Source organism: Pteronotus mesoamericanus, unplaced genomic scaffold (genome assembly GCF_021234165.1).
Source record: "Pteronotus mesoamericanus isolate MK-2021 breed Mesoamerican mustached bat unplaced genomic scaffold, CSHL_Meso_final scaffold_85, whole genome shotgun sequence".
In the NCBI taxonomy this organism is placed as follows: domain Eukaryota; kingdom Metazoa; phylum Chordata; class Mammalia; order Chiroptera; family Mormoopidae; genus Pteronotus; species Pteronotus mesoamericanus.
The window spans coordinates 61,027,449-61,051,600 of NW_026555329.1; the positions used below are offsets into that span (position 1 = coordinate 61,027,449).

A 24,152-nucleotide genomic window follows, 5' to 3' on the forward strand; every position below is an offset into this window, starting at 1 on the left:
AGCAGGGCCAGGACTAGGCTGAGGCTAATGTAGTACCTGCACTGCTCTTATACTTGCACCTGAGCCTGAGAATAGATGCCTCCTAAAATTTTGGACCTAGTTGCCTCAGTTACCTCATTCTGCTTCTGGCCCTGAGTCTAAGCCCATGAAAAGATGCTCAATGTGATTAGTCATTGGATAAATGCAACTTAAAATCACAATGAAAATTCACTACACACCTATTACAGTAGTTAATATGTTTGATTGTTTTGTTTTGTTTTTTAGCCCGACAATATCAAGGGCTAGTGAGTATGAAGACAAGTGGCTTTTATAACTTGATGGTGAAAATGCACATTGGTACAACAGTTGGGATACTTCTGTCAGCTTTCTTATAAAAGTAAACACATACTTACCATATGACTCAGCAATCTATGTCCTTTACCCGAGTGGAATGAAAAGCTACATCTGCACAAAAGTTGTACACAGATGTTTATAAAGGATTTATTTTTAATCAGCAAAGACTGGAAACAACACAAATGCCCCTTAGCTGATGAATGGATACACATACTGTGATAAATTCATAAATGGAATACTAATTATCAATAAAAAGGAATAAACTATTGATACACACAACAATATGGATGAACCTTGAATTATGCTAAGCAAGAAGCCAATTCGAAAGGCTACATACTCTATGATTTACTTAAGTGAAAAGCAAAGCTCATGGTTCACAACCTCAAGAGTTCCCCAGGTAAAATCCAAAAGTGCAATAGACAGAAAAGAGGCAAACCACACCAGCTGGTATGGTAGGTGGCAGGGTTTTCTTTTAATTGATTTTTTTTTTTTTGAGAGTAAGAGAGTGCAAGAAACTTCGATTTGTTGTTTCACTTCTTTTATACATTCATTGGTTACTTCTTCCCTGTATGCCCTGTTGGGGGATGAAATCCACAACCTTGGTGTGTATCAGGATAATGCTCTTAATCAACTGAGCTACTGGGCCTGGGAGGTAGGTGGCAGTTTTAATAAGCAAGAGAACTTTCATAGGAGGCTTGTCTTGGGCAGCTGCAAAGAGGAGTAGCTCTCTGTGATCACCCACCAAATTTAAGAGTTTGTATAGAGGCCTTAATCCAGCTGAGTCACGTATACAGACCAGTTGGTCTCAACTACACATTACTCTCTAAAGGCTTCTTCCTTGAAGCAGCTCCTAGTACAGTAAAGGGACCAGTGGGCAGAAACTTCCAAGGATAGTGCAGGGGGTAGTGCCCTTTCAAGTTCAAGGGTCAATCCATAGTCACGGTCCTCTTGATGACCTCCTACAAAAGCACAGACCAGTATGCACAATTTTAAACGTACAACTAAATAGTACCTCTAGTAGGTGAACTGCAGGATCGGGCAGTTTGGGGCAGGGGGAATGGGTGGAAGATAGGTTTTCACTGTTTATTCTTTTTACTGTTTAAACGTTTTTATCATTTTTATGTATTATCTATTCAAAAGTAAGTATTTTAATCTTAAAAATTGTTTTAAAAGAAAAAGCAGTCTCTATTACGACTGCATACAAAAAAAAAAAAAAAAGTCCCCCTTTCACCTACAAGGCATGATAGATCTAGAATGTAAGTGTAAGTAGTAAGGCAGGAATCCAGTTTTGATTTCTACCAAACAGATTTGAGTTTTAAAGTTTTTTAAAAGGCACAGCAAAACTACGAGTGGAAAAGAGTGAGAATGCCAGTGAGGACGGCCTGTACGGTCTCTATTTACTAGAGACTGAAAATGATCACCATGGGTAGCTAAATGTTACATCTTGCTTCTACACTATTACCGTGAAAAGCACTAGGGGTGGGAGAAGAGGTACACCTCCTGGCTAGATGCTGCTGCTTCCGAATCCCAAATCACAGATGCGGACCCAGAAAACGAACCAAAGAAAGAAAGGTTGCTTTGCACAGTTTTTAAACTAAGTAAAGAAAAGGGTGGAACATTCCTGACCGGCCCATCAGTCCCCGGAACCCGTCGGCACAAGATCCCGGCAGGGAGTGCTCGGAGTCCAGCGCCGGTAGAGTCCCTGACTGATGGGCGGTCTAAGGGTTGGGTCAGGAGAGGGCAGACAAAATCTGTCCTCCTACCTAAGATGCTCAGCTACTCGGGTCGAGGTGGTTCCTCAGGCTCCTAGAAGCAGCGACCGAAACCGGATTTTGTTGTCCGCAGTATCCTAGCAACGACCCTAGCTCCACCTCCTCCGCACAGCTCCCAAGAGAAGAGGAGCTTCTCGAGCTGGAAAAGATGGCAGGGGAGGGGCGCAGCGGAGTCAGGGGACGAGGGGCGGGACGCGGGCGGGGGGCGGGGCGATAGCGGGGAGGCGGGGTCACCGGGGGCGGGGCAAGGGCGGAGACAGTGGTTACTTGCTGGTTAGATTTGAAAGTGAATCGGATTCTAACCTCACTCGTCCACCCTTTTACACTTGTGAAAGACCACTGTTCTCTGAACCAAACACTAAAAGCAGTGTACGCTTATAGATATAAGAAATCGGGATTATAGAAAATAGAAATAAGAGATGAGAATGAAGATCCTGACAAAGGAGAACACAGTTGTACAACAGTAGGTGCATACTTGCTTTTGTTAAATTTGGAACTTGGCTCTTGGATTCCCGGCAACCAGTGAAAAGGGAGTCAGGAGCAATTACCTAACACCCTTTTTAGGTTAGGAGAAGCAAGGCTTTTGTTAATCACTAATTTGTAAAGGGTTTTGTTTTTTTTTCTTATCGCCGTAAATTCTTTGAGAAACTTTTTAAAGAATTGGGGGAAAAGATCATTTACGTTCCTATTGCGAATGTAATTAAACCTAATGTGGCTGCTTTATAATAACACCTAACACTTACTAAGTATTCTGTTACTAAGCACTTTATATGTCTAATTTAATTCTTACAATGATTTCGTTAAGGAAGACCTGTGACTAGTTCCATTTTACTAGTGAGGAAACAGGTTTTGAGAGGTTTAATGAGGGAGCCAGGATTAACCCAGCAAGTATGACTCCAGAGCCTCTACTTTAAACCACTAATCTATGCTACCATGTTTGATTTAACATGCTTTACTATTTTAAAAGGATATAACATGAAGTAATAAAACTAAAATTTGTTATATATAGTACAGTTCATTCCTCTTTCATAATGTTCAGTGTTTTCATCCCTTTCATTCTAAATTTGCATTCTCCTCTCACAATAACTTCCTAATGTCCAATGTCATTTTTCATCTTCATCATATTTTAAGATATATATTTATTAGTAGCACAATATAAAATATATATTGTATTCTCAGATAACGCTGGCTTTAATGATGGTTTTAAATAAAAGCAGGTGCACTTAAACCATTACATGAATCCACATATTCATGAAGAGCAAAGCGGGGAAGGAGCATCCAGATAACCACTAGCGTTAGTCTTTTTTTAAACCAGGGTAATTGGAGGTGTGTAAACAAGTGCTTCCAAATATTCCCCCACTCCCATCTCCAAAAACCATAGTATGTCTTAACATTACTAGTAAAGAGAATTCCATTGGTTTTAAATACTCCCCTTTTTGGCTGTCTTCTTTAAAATGTATCATCCACTGCCCTCCATGTAAGAGAAAACTAGGTTTAGGCATAAAGGTAGGATATGGAGGGAAGAAAACTTGGTGGTAGAGAATGTCAAGAACTTCACAGTGTTAAATGCAACTGGATACCCACTCTATGTTCATGTTTTATTTATATTTTACTGTAGAGATGATCTTATACAACCATATAAGCCTAACATAATTGTTGGCTTCCCAGGTACTCCATTCTATGCAGGTTGGAAAGGTTATTAGCACATCAAAATCACACACCCACACACACAATTTTTTGGTTGTGTAAAGTAAATGTAAATGCAAGGTGAAAACAATCAATGGGAAAGACCTCAATTTTGAAAGTGGAAAAATAATTTCACATGATTTTCCATTTACTTTCCACAATGAACCTGTAAATTTTAGGGGGATTTATTGCCCCAAATGACTTATCTTTATTTCTCATAAAATACCTATCTTTATTTTTCACAGTATTCATTATACAATAAACATTTTAAAATGTGCTTTATTTTTACAAAGGTGCCACCTAGTGGCTTTATGAAATCAAGCATTTCAAAGTGTTTCCCATTGATACTTCAGGCTAAAATGTATTTTGATATAAATGAACTAGAAAAAAACATTAGAAGACTAATTTAGAAAACCAAGGTCTGAAAGTTATGCTTTGGAAATCACCTATATGGATTAAATTTGAATCATAATACCTCTGTGAGCTAGTTACGAGACTGGAAATACAGATAGAGTCTCCATAGTCCCTGTTCTATACCTGTAAGGGGCAGCAATGTTTGAAATTCAGGATTTTTCCCATTTTTAAAGGTAATATGAGCATATACTGTATATTCATTCTGTGATATCTTCAGTGGGTCTGGAGAACTAGAATCAGAGACACAGAATCAAGTACATTAATACTTCTGTAGAAAAATATATTCATATTCACATTAAAGTGGGATAAAGTCCACAAATAGCGTTATGTCAATTCCAGTCAGATTTTGCTCCCAATGAACTATGAACAAAAATTCTGTTTTCAAGCATTTTTGGAGTTTAGAATTTAGATAGGGAATTTTGGACCTATTTTCCCCTGAGAAAAATAACCAACCCTCCCGTTGTAGGGGAAAAAAAAAGAGAAATGTCTAAAAGGTCCCCTTGAAAAAAAAATTCTTCCTCTTTTTGTGATCACAAGAAATCCTCCAAAATAATCTCTGAAATGATTTCATTTACAGAGTTATATACAGAAAAAGGCTAATCCACCATTAACTTCTATTTAGGCACACTGCAAGAAATTAGCTCCTAATACAAACCTAAAGATGTCTTCGAACATTAATTAGCAGTGCATGACAAGATAAATTTATGAGTTCTACAGCACATTCAAAAGATCCTTAGCCAGGTGGCTCAGTTGGTTGAGCTTAATCCACTGCACCAAAAGGATGTGGGTTCAATCCCAGGTCAGGGCACCTAGCTAGGTTGTGGGTTCAGTCCCCAATATGGGAGGCAGCCAATTGATGTTTCTCTCTCACATCTATGTTTCTCTCTCTCCCTTCCACTCTTTCTGGAATCAATCAACATGTCCTTAGGCAAGGATTTTTAAAAACTTTTCTTTTTAACCTCGGTTTTGTCTCTTTTTCATTTCTATGTGTGATGTGCCATGTGCCCCTCCCCTGCCCATGTTTATGGAAGCATGTCTTGAAATGACGACATCCTTGGCTCAGATCCCTTATGTGACTCTTTCAAACACTGTCAACAATTGTTAGATATGTAATATGAATTAGAAACAAATTTTATGTGTGAAAACTTTGGGGTTTAGGGGTAGCCTATGCAAATTAACTACTTTCTCACTACTTTATTTCAATAACTAAAGTTGTGGCTTACTACCTCTACATAAAGATTTTTGAATAAATTACTTCAGTTCCCATCAATAATTCAAATCTCATCACATTCCCATTTTGTATCTTGTGAATTCTATTTAAAATAAACCTACTTATAGTCCTCTAAATCAAACTCCTATCTTCTCATTTACTTTTTTTATGTCAGAGTATTACTATTATTGTAGTATGGGCTGCAATCCCATCGAGTACCACATTTTAAAGGAGATTCTGCGCACAGATGCAATACTCATGGTATGTTCAGTGACTTGGTACTTGACACTAGAGCCCACAATACCCTTGCAGAGGAAGTCTCTTCTGTTTCTTTTCAAAACTATGGAGGCTGGGAAGAAAAAGCTGGTATTAGCCTATATGTGAAAATTTTCTCATACAGAACATTGTTGATTTCCTTTGAAAAACATGAGGCCTAATATAGATAACTAGGGAAATGGCACAGCAGCACAAGTCTGCTCTACATTTGGGTAACCTGTTAAGTAACGCCTTAGAAGACGTGAATTCTTAGCTTCTGAGAATAGTCGAACTGAACTCTCCATTTTTGGGGAAGAGTTCCTGGATACACAGAAATATCATCTTGGCTGTCAGAAGGAATTATAGCTGGCAAGGCCTGTTTGATAAGCCTGCTGAAGCATCAGGTGAAGAGTTTTTTTTGTTTTTTGTTTTTTTTTTTTAAGATTTTAGTTATTTTTTAGGGAGGGAGAAAGGGAGAAAAACATTGATTTGTAAAGCATCGATCAGTTGCCTCTCACATCCCCCGAACTGGGTACCTGGCACAAAAACCCAGGCATGTGCCCTGACCAGGAATTGAACTGGCGACCTTTTGGTTTACAGGCCAGCACTCATCCCACTGAGCGGCACCAGCCAAGGCAAGAGACAACTTTTTAAAACTGAATTTATTGGAGTGACATTGGTTAATAAAAGTATATACGTTTCAAATGTACATCATCTGTATATTGTTTTGTGTGTTCACCCTCCAAAGTCTCTTTTTGAACCATTTATCCCATTACCCTCTGCTACTTCCGTCTACCCTCCTTCCCTTCTTGTAATTACCATATTGTTCTCTGCATCTGTTTGTTTAGTGTCTTCAGCTTTTTCATGGAGCTCCCCACATGACAGCTATAAAGTCTGTTTTCTGTATTGTTTTATTTTCTTCATTAGATTTCACGTATCCATGAAATCATAAAGGCAGTTCAGCAAGTCTTCCCATTGTACCAAGTCCCAAAGTCAGCTACTTAAAAATCGAGATCTCCACTTGGCAGAATGCTTTCTCTCCTATTTATCTAAGATCTTAATACTCATTGTTGTACCTGCAAATAAACTTGTTTTGCATTATAAAAACAAACAAAAAAACTCCATTAGTTTCACCTAACTACACTTTAGAATTAGAAAAGGAAATACAACGAAAATGAGCTCCTTCTATCCAGTTGAGGGAAAGGTAGAGAAGGGGGAGAATTACAAAGAGTGAAGCCTGGTAGCTTGGCATATGACGGTTGCCACTAACGTCATCATTCTTTCTATTCAGATGACAAACTACTCCAGCTTCTGGTGTAGAAAACAGGGCAACCCTGAGCACTGATCCTTACTCCAAGTGGGTACCACATACCGTTTGCCCAGGGCAATCATGATTTATACCTGTTACCCTTATATTAGTAACTTCCTTTCACTCTCAAAATCATTACAGGTTCAATGAGAAATCATCCTTTGATCCAGATAGAAGCCATTTTCATCCCAAGGGAAAGCATGCCTGTGTATTTGAATATTCTGCATTCAGTCCACGGATAGGAGAAAGAGGGCATGGATTTTGCTGCCATCTTCTTGTTTGCAAAGCTCAAATTGATTAGCTTCTTATGAAGTGTCTGGAGTATAGTAACTGAATAAAACACATGAGAAGTCTAAGGAGAATTGAAATGGGCCATTCTAAAAATTACTCAAATTAGTCTAAGTGCCCCTCAGCAACAATGAATATCTTTAAATAGAAGAATCATTTCCAATGGGTCAGGACATCTTAATCTGGAAGTACAAAGGAAGCAACTAGAAAACATCTGAAAGAGTAAAAACAGTCACGGTCGTACGGGCAGTTAGAATGGCAGTTATGAAACGTAAAAGAAAAAAATGACGGACCACACTGCAATGCCTTTTAGATACCTACCAATTATCAGTCTGTGATCTATGTGAAGACTTTTGCACAAGATAAAATCCAGTTTACTGCTTCTGTTTATAATTATTCTTTATATGTATGGTACTTTCACATAGAAAATCAAGAAAACAGGATCCATGTTCCTCTGGTACAGCCCAGATAGTACAGGCAAGAGACATCTCAAGCATTCGTAAGGAATAATATAATGGTTAGGAGCATGAGCTCTGGAGCAAGACTATCGATGTTCAAAACGTAGCTCCGTATCTTACTAGCTATGTGACCATGGGTATGTTATGACACCATTTCTTTGCCTCAATTTTTCCAGGATCCCTGTGTTGTACAACTGCAAGGGAACACTACTCACACTGGATTATGGTTTCCTTATTTGGAAAATGGAGATATTTTTCAGGATTTCACTCTTAAGAGTTGTGCAGATTTAACAAGTGAAATCAGTCAAGTACTTAGTGCCTTGCAAACATTAACAAATTAGCTATTATATTATTAGTAGTACAACTACTACTACACTACACCTAGCATTTCCAATGCAAGTATCAGTAAGGTCCCCTTTTATCAACAGCCACAGGAGCTCTATTGGTGAAATATGTAAGATGTCTAAGAATCATGGGAGAGTTGAGGCTGAAAATATGACAAAGGCACACCGAGCCACCTTTTTGTTTTTCTGGTTTACAAAATTATCTTCAATGCATCTATGTAAATATGCTTTAGGGTCAATCATGTATTTTGATCTCAACAAATATATATTAAAGCAAATGTTTAGAATTGAAAACAAAGTTATAAATCACAAATTCTACTTCTTTTACAGAGCAGGAAATAGGCCTGAGAGGCTGACGACTTGCCTCCACTTAGTCACTGAGTTCATGATGGCACTAGAACCATGGGAATGAGAACCCCTGGACTTGACTTCCCCCACAGCTTTCTGTGTACAGTCTGGATACTAAAATATAACTCAATACACTTCATTTAATATTTATTTAGCATTCAATTTACAGCTCTATAAGGGGAGAAATTTATAGCAAAAAAGGAAAGTACAATTTTCTCTTTCTGAAAGATTCTGCTTTGCCACAGGGATAGCAAAACACACATGCGTGCATGCGCACGAACACCCCTTGCCCCCCAAAATATTATCTTTGAAGGCAAGAAACACCAAATTTAACTAAGTTTTTAGAAATGATATGGGCTTGAAAGAAAAGGCGAGGACACCTGAAAAGTAATTTAACTTTTGTTTAACCTTAAGCTTGTCAATTGCTCCTTTCCTTAAATAGCTTTGTCATGTTTGATACCCAGCTACACTCATATTGGAAACTTAGTAAAAACTACTTAGTGATTCCACCTGGAAGTTAAAACCATACAACTAAGATGTTTTGAATAAAAACCTATCCACATGCCAGATAAATTTTAGGAACTCTTGCCACTTCTTTTACAGCATCTTTATCTATCCTGGTGTAGTTTGATTAAGGGCCACAAAGCTAACTTCCTTAAATGAGACAAAATTTTAAGTTTCCCAACTACCACTGTGTAAATAAGAAATCTTCCTTTCAAATACAAAATCAATCTCCTCGACTGTACAATGAATTGTAATTTAATGGTTTTTCTCTCACTACTTCACTTCAAATAGTGACCTATACATTTTGTTTAAGCAATAATAAATTTTTCTGATTTCTTCAGAATAGAAAAAAAAATCAAATGTGTTAGAGATGCTACTAAAAATATTTCATCTATCAAATATAGGGCCTGTGCATTGAAACATATAGAAATTTTTCCAATTAATTTTCAAATCTTACAGAGCCTCTATTTTATAATATACCATCTTTGAAATAATTTGAGTGAATGCTCTAACAAAAACTGATTCATAAGTCCCTATTACCATACTCATCAGTTTTAACAAGTCTCCTAAATATGTTGTCAGTTTTATTAGATGTCAATAATATGGAAATATTTTGACATAACAGAATATTTAATTACATCAGTTTCCCTTCAAACAAGTCATTTGATGATGGTTATATTGGCCATTTCCACTGGTTGGCAGGAGGCTCTTCCACTAAAGGCTCCCATGGTTTCCATTGTATCATTTTCCTCGCCAGACTTAGTTCATTTTCAGCCTGTTAGTAAAGTTGGAAAAAAAATCATTTGATTATACTGTGTAATAGATATTTATCACAGTTAATAACATATAACTATTAGAGATACTATTTTCACATTAACACTTAGTAAGCTGTTCTACCATCAAATGTTGAATATTAATTAAATTACCTTAATTGCCACAGCTATGCAATTACCATAAGTACAAAAGGATAGATTTTGATTTCTTCTATTTGCTTAAAATTTCCTATTAGATTATTTAAATATAAAATTGGTGAGTTCAATCTTAATCATCTATTTCACCATTAGACTACAAATTCTTTGAGGATCAAAAAGTATGTCTCCTCATTGACGTCAATGGCTTTCAAACTTTATTTTACCATGGCCCACAGTAAAAGGAAAAAATAACATTTTACTAAGGGATCCACAATATACAACTCCAACAAAAAAAAATATTACCTTTACTATAATAACTATGATGCACTCTATTTTCTTTTGTATTTTGTTAAGTGCTAGTCACAAGCCACCTGTCTGATTTCATGACCCATAATCATCTGAGCCCAGCTTACAAAACAGGGATCTATGAAATGCAGGAGACTACAGTAGCTGCAAAAGAAAATCTACTGATTGAATTAGTTGCATTAATCAGACTGTTACACATTTATTTTCCCTTTCAAACACAATTAATAACACATTTAACAAATATATTTTACATATCTTATCATTTTACATTTCTCCTAGAACAAGGGACATATGGCAACTCTGGCCAACTCAGAAGAACACTGTTGAACACTTGTCAGGATGCCAGAAAAGGAATTCAAACACAGAATAAGTGTTTAGATTCCATGAGAAGCTTAAAAATACTTTAAAAAAAAAACATTTTTGAAAAATACAAAAACATGTAAAAATTAAATGAAACAGAACTAAATATTTGTCAGACTTGTATAAAAAGAGGACATGGGAGACACAGAGGGAGGATTATTTGACCAAATAAAAATCTCACAAACCTCTACATATGGAGGAAATATTCAACTGAAGTCAAAAAGCAAAGAACAGACTAAAAAAATGTTTAGGCAATAAGGCAAAAGATTAAGATTAGTATCCCTTTGATTATTTAAAAAAACAATAAAAGAAATATATAAGAAAAACATTAAAAACAAATTAATGGACTAAAAATATTAATTTATAAAACATAAGAACATATTTTTAAAGTATAATCTTATTTGTAATTGGGGAAACTAATGCACAACTAATAAAGGGGGGGGCATCATTCCCCCCAATTTAATGAAAAATTGTAGCATTACCAAGCCCTTAAAACTTAAAGGTAGTTTCTAAAAAGATAAAATTATTCAAATAACAGTAATATTGTGTTACTAATTTGAACTAAGGTAAGGCTAACAAGAACGTGCCCATTACATCCAGGTGAGATCGGGCGCACACGGCAGTATGGCTGTAGACCCATTATATTCAAAGAATATCAAACTCCAAACTTCAAATAGAAGCCTCATAAATTCAAGTTATAATTAATGCCATTTAACGGACATACAAGTTAGAAGTATTTTCTACACATGATTAGATTTATATTTGGTGAGTTGATACAAGAAATTTAGTTTTCCTTTCTTTCTGGAATGTCAATTTTGTGCCTGTATTCATTATGTCTCGGAACTTTTGAAACCAAACATCTAAATATTCAACTTTTTCTTTACCTGAAGAATCACCTCTTCTATTTGGCCACCCTGAAGTCGGTCTTCTAATTTTTTAACATCTGGTTCCTATAATTTAAGGGAAAAAAAAAATATTTAAACAAAGGAATATCTGAATGTTTTGACATCCTATATTTTAAAAATGCATATACAAAAAAATGCATATATAAATGTAATTAATTTTTCTCTCATCGTATCCTTACTCATTTTTACCAAATATTTGGTGGAAACCCATGTAATCTATTTTATTGCTTTTCTATCTTAATACTAAAGATAATTAAACATGGCCCTGGCTGGTGTGGCTCAGCGGGCTGGGCATCATTCTGCAAACCAAAGGGCTGCCAGTTGGATTTCCAGTTGGGGCACATGCTCAGGATGCAGGCTGGGTCCCAGGTGGGGACATGAGAGAGGCAACCAATTGAGGTTTCTCTTGAACATCGATGTTTCTCTTGCTCTCTCCTTCTTTCCCTCTCTAAAAATAAATGAATAAAATCTTAAAAAAAAGAAGTTAAACATGTATTGACATGCTTATTAAGAGAAGAAATGTTATGATTAATTCACTCTTTCTAAAAGACAGATTTGATTTTATTTTTTTAAAGATTTTATTCATTTACTTCCAGAGAGAGGGGATAAGAGGGAAGAAGAGAGAGAGAGAAACATCAAAGTGTGGTTGCCTCCCAAGCCCCTGACTGGGGACCTGGCCAGTAACACAAGCATGTGCCCTGACTAGGAATCCAACCAGCAACCCTTTGATTCGCAGGCTGGTATTCAATCCACTAAGCCACACCAGCCAGGGCTAAAAATACAGATTTTAAAATACTACTTTATTCTCTTAGTACTGTCTATTATTTCTATTACCATTAAATCACTCTATGACCCAGAATTCCACTCCTAGATATAAACCAAATAGAAATGTATATGTTAAGCAACTGACATGTTCAAGAATGTTCCAAAATTACATGAGGCTGAACACAAATCAGCCTCAAATTACAAAGAGTCCAAATGACCACATTTAATAGAATGAACTACAGTATTTGCATATAGTAAAATACTATAAAGCAATGAGAATGAACAAACTATAAATAACAGCATAGATGATTCTCTCAAATGTAATATTAAGCAAAAGAAAACACACACAAAAGAGTACATACCAATGGTTCTACTCAAAACCTGTCTGAGGTCAGAAGAGCTGTTATGTATTACAAGGGTAGTCACTTAGAAGGAAGAAAGGTTTTGGTGTTCCGGAAATGTCCTCTCTTTTGATTTGGTGTTAACATGGGTGTGATTTTGTGAAAATTCATCAAGCTCTATACTTGTTATTTCTGCACATTTTTTTGTGTATATTATTCTTCAATAAAAGGTTATTTAAAAAAAAGAAATGCTAATACAGTACCTAAAACATCCAATGACATATTATTGGATCACACTTCTGGTGTCTTGGCTGGGACACCCCATTAATAAAAGACAAATCAAACAGGAGAAAAAACAAGCAGAAGTTTAATAATTTACCAAACTAAAGGGTTTTGTTTGCTTCTGCACACCAAAGCCCAATACAATTTGAACAGGAGTGTTCAGCAAAAAAAAAAAAATAATTAAAAAGAAAAAAAAAATAATAATAATACAGGTTTATTTAAGGAAATTGTGCCAGGCTAGAAGACACAAGTTAGCAAATGTTCTAAAACCTGGCTCCTCAATGGCTCTTAAGGGATGGATTATATATGGCAGAAATAGTTAATCACAGTGATTATTGTAGGTGGAATCGTGGCCTCCATGGATTGGTTGGGGCCAGGATAGGGAGTAGTTGATTATTTGTTTCAGGCCCTGATGTCAGCTATGGAGTCATTCTGTCTAGTTTTGTGAGGCTGTGGGAGGTAGAGTCGTTCCAGCTTGATAGGCCTGGGGCTGAAACAGAACTGAGGTCAAGATGTTATTTTTAGTTGGACTGGAACTATGTTCCCTTGATCAATGGACCTGAGGTTTTATTCTTTAGACAGTTTGACCCTAATTATAACCAGATGTGCTAAGAGCTTAATGATAAGGGAGTGGATATGCAGAATGTGAAAAAGTAGAAGGGTCTGGTTAAAGAGAGGCAAATGAGTCATGATGCTATTAGACTGGACAGATTTGGCTTGAATTAGGAAAAACTCATATTAAACAAATGAACCCCTAGTAGCCACAGCAATTTTGAGAAAGAAAAACAAAGTAGGAGGCATCACAATACTGGACATCAAACTATATTACAAAGCCACTATACTCAAAACAATCTGGTACTGGCACAAGAACAGACCCATAGACCAGTGGAACAGAATAGAAAGCCCAGAAAAAATTTACTTATTTTACAGAAGACTGAGTTTTTGAAAGCCAAAAACCATGTCATATACATACATATATGTAAATATATGTAAATAGGGTGGGTTTTTTGGACCATAAATGAAATAAAAATAGGGAGAAAAAAAAGATATTCGCTACAGGAATTGGCATGCTTCTGCCGCAGGGTATCTGCTGGCTGACCCAGTGTATCTGCATGGCTTGTTCCTTCACTTCTATCCAAGTCCTCCCTTGTGTATTATCTCCTTAGGGAGGATCACTTGTACTGTGATAAACTCAGTAATGCCCCATGGGATGTACCTGAACTAATCCCTGGAACCTGTGAATGTTATGTTAGATGGCAAAGACTCTGTAGGTGTGATTAAGAATCTTGAGATCAGGAGGTTATCCCAGATTATCTGAGAAGGCACTAAACACGATTACAGGTGTCCTTATAAGACAGAGGCAGAGGTAAACTACATACAGAAGAGGAGAAAGTAATATAACCACAGAGGCAGAGTTTGGATTGATGCAGCCACAACCTAAGGCAGGCCCAAAACCACCAGAGCTGAAAGAAGCAAGAAATCAATTTCACCCTAGAGTCTCCAAAGGGAACACAACCTTGCCAACCCCTTGATTCGGGTCTCTGATACTGATTTTAGATTTTTGGCTTCCAGAAATATAAGAGAATAAATTTCTATTGTTTTAAGCCACCAAGTTTGTGGTCATTTGTTACAGCAGCCATAGGAAATTAATACATATTATAACATCCTTCATTATCCTGGAAGACAATTTTCTTCCTTTTAAAATTTTCCTTCACTACATTTTCTGATAATATACTTCTTTATTTACTTACTTCTTCTTCTTTTTTTTTTTTTTTGGCCTCCCATCATTAACAACAGGAAGGCAGGGATTTTTATGTTTGGTTCATTACCATGTAAGCACTAGCTTTCATCCCTACAACATGTGGCATACAACCAGCATTCAGTGTTCCTTGATTAAGGGTAGTTGGAAAAAAGGAGGGAAAATGCAGATGAATATGTTTGAGACAGACTGTTTAATTCAGAATTAACTGAGCTAAAAAGCCAAAAATCAAAAACAAAAGAGGGAAGCTGGTCATTGTTATAAAGGACCCAGGAGGATGAAGGTTAAAAATGCAAGGAATGTTCAATATTTTCAACTCAAGAAAAGCCTGTATTAGAAAAACAATTCAAAATTTGTCTTACTGAAGGTAAGTCAATAATGTGACTTTTATTTACCAATGGCATACTGCCATCAAGCTAAATAAGGTACCACATACTGAATGCTCACTATACACTGCAACTGTGTTTAAACACTTTACATAAATCACCTCATTTGGTCCTAACAATAATGTTCAAGGTAGGTATTAGTATACTCAAGTTATAGATGAGTAAATTTAGACAGTGAAATGTGCACTATGCCAACAGTAATTCAGCAATTAAGTATTAGAACTGAGATGAAAACTTCAGACAGGCTACAAACCAGTACTTTATACCAATATGCTATTACTGCTGCCCTAGTATAATCTGAAAAAGTATTTTTTCTTATCCATTCTAGGCTTAGTCAACAGATACTTTGCAATCATTAATGATATTCACTGAGACCTTGTGTGGCCCTAAGGGGGGTTAAAAATCTGTGATAATTTAACCATAAACAGGAATCAGTGATATAACTATTACAAAGTGTAAGGGGCTGTTAAAAACGATTTGTATTTAGCCTTTTGGAGAAACAAACATTTCTGAGAGACCTTATATAAGTGCCAGGGGCTACACCAGATTCTTAGGATACAAGATGGATGCAATTGTCATTCATTAGCAGCTTACATACTAGTGGAGGAGACATGAATGAGAAACAGTGTGATAGGTACATTACCAGCACAGAAGCTGTCAATCTCTACTTAGGGATGTAAGAAAAGGCTTCAGAGAGAAGGTAATGGATCTTGAGGACTGAGTAAGAACTGCCAGATAGATAAGGTAAGGGTGTTCCAGGAAGAGGGGGCAAAAAAAGAACACAAAAACAAAATTGCATGGAATTCACATAACTGTCAACAATTTGGTATACTGCTGAGTATAAGGTACAAAATAGGAAATGATAAAATTGGGAAGATGACCTAGAGCCAGACCTTGGGGAACCTTCCATCCATGCTAAGGACTTTATCATGTAAAGCAGTGGTTCCTAATCTTGGCTGTACATCAAAGTCACACAGGTAAAGATAGCTAGGTAAGTTTTATACAGCCAGTTTAGCATAAATCTATAAACTCAGTCTTTGAAAAATACTGGACAGGAAACGATGGTGAAGTTTTTAAGCTGACAGACACAATGACTTACACACTGGAAAAAAAAAATCACTCTATTGGCAGTGTGGGATATATAATTATGTAGAATGGAACTATACACAGACCAATCAGTTAAAAGGCACTTGAAATAGCACAGGTCAGAGAAAAAAATGTTAAGACTATGAAGTGAAAGTAGCAACAGTGAACTATTCTTCAGTTGACATTCCTATGAGAGGAGAGAAATAGGGCAAAAGTAATAAAGTATAAAAATACAGTTATCTTTTTCTTTTAAAATAGAAACAAGGTAAATACATTTCAAAGCTATCTAAGAAAGAAATGAACTTGATCTTATTCTTTTATCTTTTACACCAGTACTTAATAGGGCTTTGCACATAGAAAGCACTCAGTAAACAGGAGTTTGATAAATGAAAGGGAAAAAGGATTAAAGAAAAGCATGGAAGAAAGGAGAATACAAATAAGAGGAAAGTGTAGAATATGCAAAAAATAAGCAACTGCATTTTTTTGTTAAATGTTTCATTGTATACAATAAATCAAAGAAAACAAAATTAAGTCAGGTACTTACCGCTTTAACCATATCCAGCTTCTCATTTGTAATCTGTTCTGTGTACTTTCTATATGCTGCATTTTTAGGGATTTGCTCAAGAACATCAAGAATTTTTGTGTACAATATTCTTAGCCTCTGAAAACACAAATCATACAAATTTCTATTTTCAAATACCACCAAAGGTTAAATGGAACACTTTAAATTTAAAGTCTCACAGGTTTTAAAAAAAAAAAGACTCTCAACTGTTGTTTTCTTTTTTAAAAAGCATTTAACTTTTGCTGCAATTTTTTCATGTCTATGCCCTACCTCTTTTACAATTTAGGAAAAATTAATTTTTCCTTGTTTATTTTTTATTTGAAATTTTAGTTTAATTGTACAAAATCCATAAGCATACACAAAGTAAACAAACCCTAAGAATTTCTAAGAATCATTTTACTTAAAAAGTAAAGTTAGCAAATTTAGACATTATTTTTATATTTGAATATAATATTTAGACATTTTTATATTTGAATATAATATTCCATAATTGAGGCTATTTTACTGTACTAATATGGAGCCTGACACAAGACCATATAATCTGAATTGTGAGTGTTGTTTCTTTTTTTAAACCATGTTTCTTCTTAATTTTAGCAAAGGGTATGACAAAAGAAAGGCCTCTTAAGAGACTTAAGTTTTAAAATGGGATATTAATATATATGTTTCATAGGGTGTTGTGTACCTTACAACAGTACCTGGCACTCATTAGGTTTCAATAAATGTCAGCATTGTTATTCCATAGGGGAAGAAGTGGTCATTTCAGCAGGTATCAGAGAAGGGGTCACAGAAAAGGCAGCACTGCGGATAGACCTGGAGGGACAGTAGGGCTTGGACAACTACAGATGTTGAAAAAGGCGATTTTACACATTGACTGCATATATAGGATTGAATGAGAGAGAATACAGGGAACATAAAATAATCGGTATGTAATTCTATTTTCCTTGAACTGTGTTGTCCAATGGAGTGGCCACTGGCCAAATATGGTAATTGAGCACCTGAAATGTAGCTAGTCAGAACAGAGATGTGGTAGAAGTGTAAACACACACTAAACTTTAAATACTTAGTATGGACTTCCGGCCAAGATGGAGGCGTAGGTAGATACACTTTGCCTCTTCATGCGACTAAAAGATGGACAACAAGAAGTTTAGAAAGAAAAAATAATCAGAACTGCCAGAGAATCGAACTGCATGGAAGTCCAACAACCAAGGAGCTAAAGAAGCATTCATCCAGACCGGGAGGACGGGCAGAGAAGGGCAGCCAGCAGAGAGGATGAGCAGCAAGGCAGTGGCTAAAGGACCAGGCAGTCAAGGTGGTGGCTGGTGAACCGGATGGTCCCATGTTTGCGTGTGGATACACTGGGAGGACCAGCCAGGGAGTGAGACAGACTGCAATCCAGGGTTCCAATGTGGGAAAAGAGAGCCTCAAAACCTCTGGAGGTAAAAACCTGTGGGGGTTGTGGTGGCAGGAGAAACTCCCAGCCTCACAGGAGAGTCCGTTGGTAAGACCCACAGGGTTGAAGAACTTACACAAACCCACCTACCTGGGAAACAGCACCAGAAGGGCTCCATTTGTTTGTGGGTAGCGAGGGAAGTGACTAAAAGGAAGCGACACTATTCCCTCTCGGACCTCTCCCCTATACACAGCGTCACAACACAACGACTTGGGCTGCCCTGCCCTTAGGTGAATACCTAAGGCTCAGCCCCTCAAAATGTAACAGGCGCTCTGAGACAAAGAAATATGGCCCAAAGGAAAGAACAGATCAAAGCTCCAAAAATAGAACTAAGTGATGAATAGATAGCCAACCTATCAGATGCACAGTTCAAAACACTGGTAATCTGGATGCTCACTGAATTGGTTGAGTATGGTCGCAAAATGGAGGAAAAAGTGAAGGCTATGTAAAGTGAAATAAAGAAAAATTTACAGGGAACCAACAGTAAAGGGAAGGAAACCCGGGCTCAAATCAATGTCTGGAAGCAGAAGGAAGAGATAAACATTCAACCAGAACAGAATGAAGAAGCAAGAATTCAGAAAAAATGAGGAGAGGTTTAGGAACCTCTGGAACAACTTTAAATGTTCCAACATCCGAATCATAGGGGTGCCACAAGAGAAGAAGAAAAGCAAGAAATTGAAAACTTATTTGAAAAAATAATGAAGGAGAACTTCCCCAATCTGGTGAAGAGACTTCCAGGAAATCCAGAAAGCTCAGAGAGTCCCAAAAGAAGATGGACCCAAGCAAGCACAAACCAGGGCACATCATAATTACATTACTCAAGATTAAAGATAAGGAGAGAATCTTAAAAGCTGCAAGAGAAAAGGGGACAGTTACTACAAAGGAGTTCCCATAAGACTATCAGCTGAGTTCTCTAAAGAAACCTTACAGGCAAGAAGGGGCTGGCAAGGAATATTCAAAGTCATGAAAGGCAATGACCTATATCCAAGATCACTCTATCCAGCAAAGCTATCATTTAGAATGGAAGAGCAGATAAAGTGTTTCCCAGATAAGGTCAAATTAAAGGAGTTCATCACCACCCATGCATTATTATATGAAATGTTAAAGGGACTTATCTAAGAAAAAGGTAAAAAACTATGAACAATAAAATGACAACAAACTCTCAACTATCGACTGAACCTAAAACAGAAACAAAAACAAAAACAAACTAAGCAAACAACTAGAACAGGAACAGAATCATAGAAATGGAGATCAGTGTGGAGTAGGAAGGGAAACAATGGGGGAAAAGGTACAGGGAATAAGCAGCATATATAGTAGGTACAAAACAGACAGGGGAAGGTTAAGAATAGTATAGGAAATGGAGAAGCCAAAGAACTTAAATGTACGACCCAGGGATATGAACTAAGTAGGGGGAGAATGCTGGGAGGAGGGGCAGTGCAAGGCGGATGGGAATAAAGGGGAGGAAAAAAAAATGGGACAACTGTAATAGCATAATCAATAAAATATATATTAAAAAATAGTATGAAAAGACTATAAACTATCAATTTTTGTTAATTATATATTGAAATGATAATATTCTGGATATGTTATATAAAATATATTAAATTTATCTTTTTCTTTACTGAAAAACGTGACTCCTAAAAAATAACAAACATGTCTTAAATTTATGATGTCATATTTTTATTGGACAGCACATGGACACAATATAGGACACATAGGAAATGCTTAGAAAGTAAGGACGGAGAAAAAGATTTTAAGTGGTTTGGCATGCCACGTTAATGCATTTGGGCTTTATTCTGTGGGCAATAAAATTATCTATACTTCCAGAAAATAATCAGCAGTAGTGAGTTAAAAGGATTAAATGGAGGAACAAACAGAAAGGCCAGTAACAAGGTTGCTGCAATTCTCTACTAAACAAGAGTAAGGGACTAAACTGCGGTTGGTACTCACAGTGGGAAAGGAAAGAGAGGTGAGACGGGAGAGACTGGAGAGGTGTTAGAGAAGATCAACAGATTTCAGGAATGAACATAAAGATGCAAGAGTTAAGAGAAGTATCTACTATGATGTTCAAATTCCCAGCCTGGGGAGTAAAAAGACTGATAACTCTCAAAGAAAATGGGAACAGACTCAGGGATGGAGAGGAGAATGACAGCTATTGGAGGGCAGCAGGGGTGAGGGATTGAGCAAAAAGGACTCAGGGACATGGGCAACAGTGTGATTGCTGGGGGAGGAGGGTGTAAGGGGGCTCAATGGTAATGGGAAAAATTACAATAAAGATTAAATTTTTAAAAAGAAAAATAGAGTCCACAGAGCATGAAACATTTAGAAACAAAAAACCATGAGTTCAGTTTTTGACAATAATGAATCTGAAGTCACTATGAACTTATGATTACATGAAAATCGCTCAACAAACATTTGATTGAGCACACACCATATGCCAGTCATCGTTCTAGCAGTAAACAAAAAATTGCTAGCTTCGCGGAAAACTACTTTCTAAATAGAGATAAACAAAAAACGAGATACAATAGTAGAATACAGTCTATTGACTAGTGAGATGCAGGGCCATATTAAGGACTCTCTTATTTACAGTGAAAGCCACAGGAGGGTTTCCAGGAAAGGAGTGACATGTCTTAACTTACATTTTAGCAGGCTGACTCTGCTATGGCTGAAAAATGACCAAGCTGAGGCAGTGACAAACAGAGAGAGGCCGTTGGGAAGCAAATGCAATTATCTTTAGCAGTGGTGATGGTGGCTAGGATCTGGGTAGTAGCCCAGGAGGTGGTTGAGTATAGGAATATATTTTGAAGGCAAAACACGGGATTTACTGAACTACCAAATTTCAAGGTTTTTGACCTAAGTGATTGGAAGAATGGAACTGCCATTCACTGGGATAAGTAAGGCTGAGAGAGGAGCAGGTTTTAAGATCAGGAACTCAATTTTGGACGTGTTAAGTTTGAGTCGCCTGCCTGACATCCAAGTGCAGACGTCCACTAAGCAATTAAACTTACAACACTCTCATAAAGGGAGAGTTCAGTGCTTGATATGGAAATCTAATTGTTTTTAGTACATAGGGTGGTACTTAAGAACCACTAAACTAAGTCTAGACACCAAGAAAGAGCAAATATAAGTAGAGAAAGGATCCAAACACTAAGTCTTACAACACCAAAATTTAGAAGTGGGAATATGAGAAATAACCCAAAAGGGAAAAGGCAAAAAGAGCAGGGGTAAAAAACAGGTAGCGTCCTGAAGCGCAGTAAAAAAAAAAAAAGCGCTTGGTAGGCAAGGTGCCCCATGTGTCAAATGCTGCTATTGGGTCAAGTAAGATGAGAAATGTGAGGTGACCATGAGATTTCGCAGTGTCAAGATCATGGTGACCTTGAAAAAAAAAAAGAGCACTATGGCCAAGCCTGACTGGAGTGTGTTCAAAGGGGAATAAGAGAAATTGGATAGTATGGACATTTTAACAATGTTAATTCTTCCTATCCATAAAGTGGTACATGCTTCCATTTAGTTTTATCTTCTTCAATTTTTCTTCAGTCTTACAATTTCCTGAATACAGGTCTTTTAGCTCCTTAGTTAAATTTACGATGGTTGCCAGAACGGAGGGGTGTTGGGGGACTGGGTGAAAAAGGGGAGGGGACTGAGAAATACAGACTGGTAGCTACAGGACAGTCATAGGAAACACCACAGGTATGGTGCCAGGTGGGTACTGGAAATACCAGGGGAAACACTTTGTAAAGCATATGACTGTCTAGCTCGTATGCTGCACACTGGAAACTAATACAAAATAATAGTGAATGTAACCTGTAACTGGAAAAAAAATTTTTAATTTTGAAATAAAATTAAAAAAATGGGAAACTGTGGAGTACAGAGAGCGAGTTACCTGTAAAGGGAAAGAGAAACATGGTGTGGTAACTGGAAGGAGGAAAAGGATCGAAGATCTGTTTTGTTTTGTTTTAAGGATGGAAGCATGTCAATGCTGAAGGGGAAGACCTACTAAAAAGGAAAAGTGATGACAGAAGGTGCCAATGCTAGAGCGATACCTGCCGTAAGCCTAAGTGGCACCTAAGTGGCACCTAGGTAGAAGTGAGGCGGGGAAAAGGTGAAAAATGAAGATACACATTTGGGAAGGCATTAACAAAAGTACCAGTGAAGCCACGAGAACGGCCACAAAACACAAGAAAATTTTTTCTTGTCAACAAGAAAAGTGTTTGAAGAAAAAGGTTAATGACAAAAAGAAAAAAATGTGGCGCCGGATCAACAAAGCCGATCGCTCTTGTCTCAAGAGCTCAGGAGGAGGGGTAGTTCTGGGCTAGATCTGTCCGTATTCCTTTGACCTGCCGACACACAAGGGCGCAGGATTCTATTCTTCCTTGAGAACTCGGAGAAAAAGAAAAGAGGTACCTACCTCGTGCGGACTCTCACACACCGCCAACCCCACAAGACCAGTAGTCTGTTCAAAAACAAAACACGATTCATGCTGTTTACAATTCGCCGCGTCCACCAAGCTAAGAAAAAGCAAAACCCCAGGCTACCACTGGCCTGAAACCAGCTACCGTCTCTCAATGCCGCCAGTTCGGAGCTTTTTTTCTGCCCTAAGGGCAAAGCAGAATGACCGCCCCACAGCACCGCCACGCCGCGCCCGTTCCGCCCACCACCCGCGGGATGAGGGGCTTTCGGGCGGACTCTGCCCCACAGTCTAAATTCCGTCAGTGACCTCCATTACCCTTACCTTCTTTAGCACGCCCGCCATGACAACGCCGGAGAGCGGAGTACGCGAAGCCCTCTGGGAATCTTGTTCAGACCCGCTCAATCCACCACCGAGGCCGCCACTCCATCACCTTGGAAACAGCTTGGCTCCTCCCCCTCTCCAAAAGAGAAAATTGACGCACGCGCAATGCTCACACCAGCGTCTATCCGTGCACCGTAGGGGAAAGGGTTGTGTGTTAGGGGTCTTAAGTGTCCTATCCCTTACGCCGCTGACACGTTGCCCAAAAATTGACGGAAATACTCCAAGCTACCAAAAGCTTAGACGTAATCGCGCTAGGAACCTGCACTCTCTTTAACCTTTGGGGAATTCCTTGACGTTCCTTACACAGTGTAGTCAAATGAAGTCGAAGTAAAATGAAGGTGGTGGTGGAGCTATCGTCTAGATGAGCGCTTAACTGCAAATGTTCTTTCGTACAGTAGTCTCAGTATATTGAGCTAAAACATTATCAGTATGCAGTTGCGTTTCCCATCGCAACTTTTTCGTTTCACTCGCTGAAGCTCATCATCTATTTTAGCATTTTCCCAGGCTAGGTGGTATCAGACCACTTTTCCCCACCTACCTCTGCAAACATTTATTGAGCATTTATTGAGACATAATTTGTAAGACAGGATTCCACACCCTGGAACTCACAGAACAATGATGAAGACATGTATTAATGGGTAATTTTAATTTTCCCAAAGAGGTTTCTACCAAGTGTAATGGTAGCAAAGAAGGAGAAATGACTAACCAGAAATTGTGGTTGACTGGAGTTAAGGCATTCATTAAAAAGTTAATGAGAGAACACATGTACAAAGAAATATGTATATTCTAAACAGCAAAAGTTGTAATTTAAATAGTAAAACAACTCACAACATGGGAGAAGATATTTGAAACCACATGTAATCAATCACCAGAAGATAATTGGTGCCTACAATATATAAGGAATTTCTATAAATCAGTAAGAAAAGAACTAATACCAGAACATGTCTCCCTGCTTCCATTCCTACCTTCTTATTTGGAATATCTTAAATGAGTTAACATATGTAAAGTGCTTGCCTCAGCGTGTGAAACAAAGCACCACACATGATTGCTAGTAATTTTTAATTTTGGTATTATTATTTTCGACCTAGTAGCTGGAATAATTCTTTTAGCAAACGCTTTGCTCAAAATTCTGCCATGATTTTTCACTTGAAGTGTAAAAGCCAAAGTCTCTATACCTGCCTGTAAGTTTCTGCACAAGATTGCCCCTTCTGCCACTCATATCTCAGACCTAACCTCCTATTCCCCTTCCCCTGCTCAGGTACCTTCTCCTCTAACTCTTTTTTGGAAAAACTCTTCCACCAGTTGGGCACACAGCTGGCTCTCTCA

The 24,152-nt window shown here is 37.5% G+C and overlaps 1 protein-coding gene across 1 annotated transcript; it reads right to left on the minus strand.

Moving 5' to 3' along the window:
• Nucleotides 1–9,496: 9,496 nt before the first annotated feature.
• NDUFA5 (NADH:ubiquinone oxidoreductase subunit A5) lies at nucleotides 9,497–22,853 on the minus strand. The gene is made up of 5 exons (XM_054564628.1): nucleotides 22,767–22,853; nucleotides 22,443–22,487; nucleotides 16,567–16,683; nucleotides 11,383–11,448; nucleotides 9,497–9,696 (listed from the first exon to the last, which is right to left on the minus strand). The coding sequence occupies exons 1-5, from the start codon at nucleotides 22,785–22,787 to the stop codon at nucleotides 9,595–9,597; spliced, it is 351 nt and encodes a 116-aa protein (XP_054420603.1). The 5' UTR covers nucleotides 22,788–22,853; the 3' UTR covers nucleotides 9,497–9,594.
• Nucleotides 22,854–24,152: the final 1,299 nt, after the last annotated feature.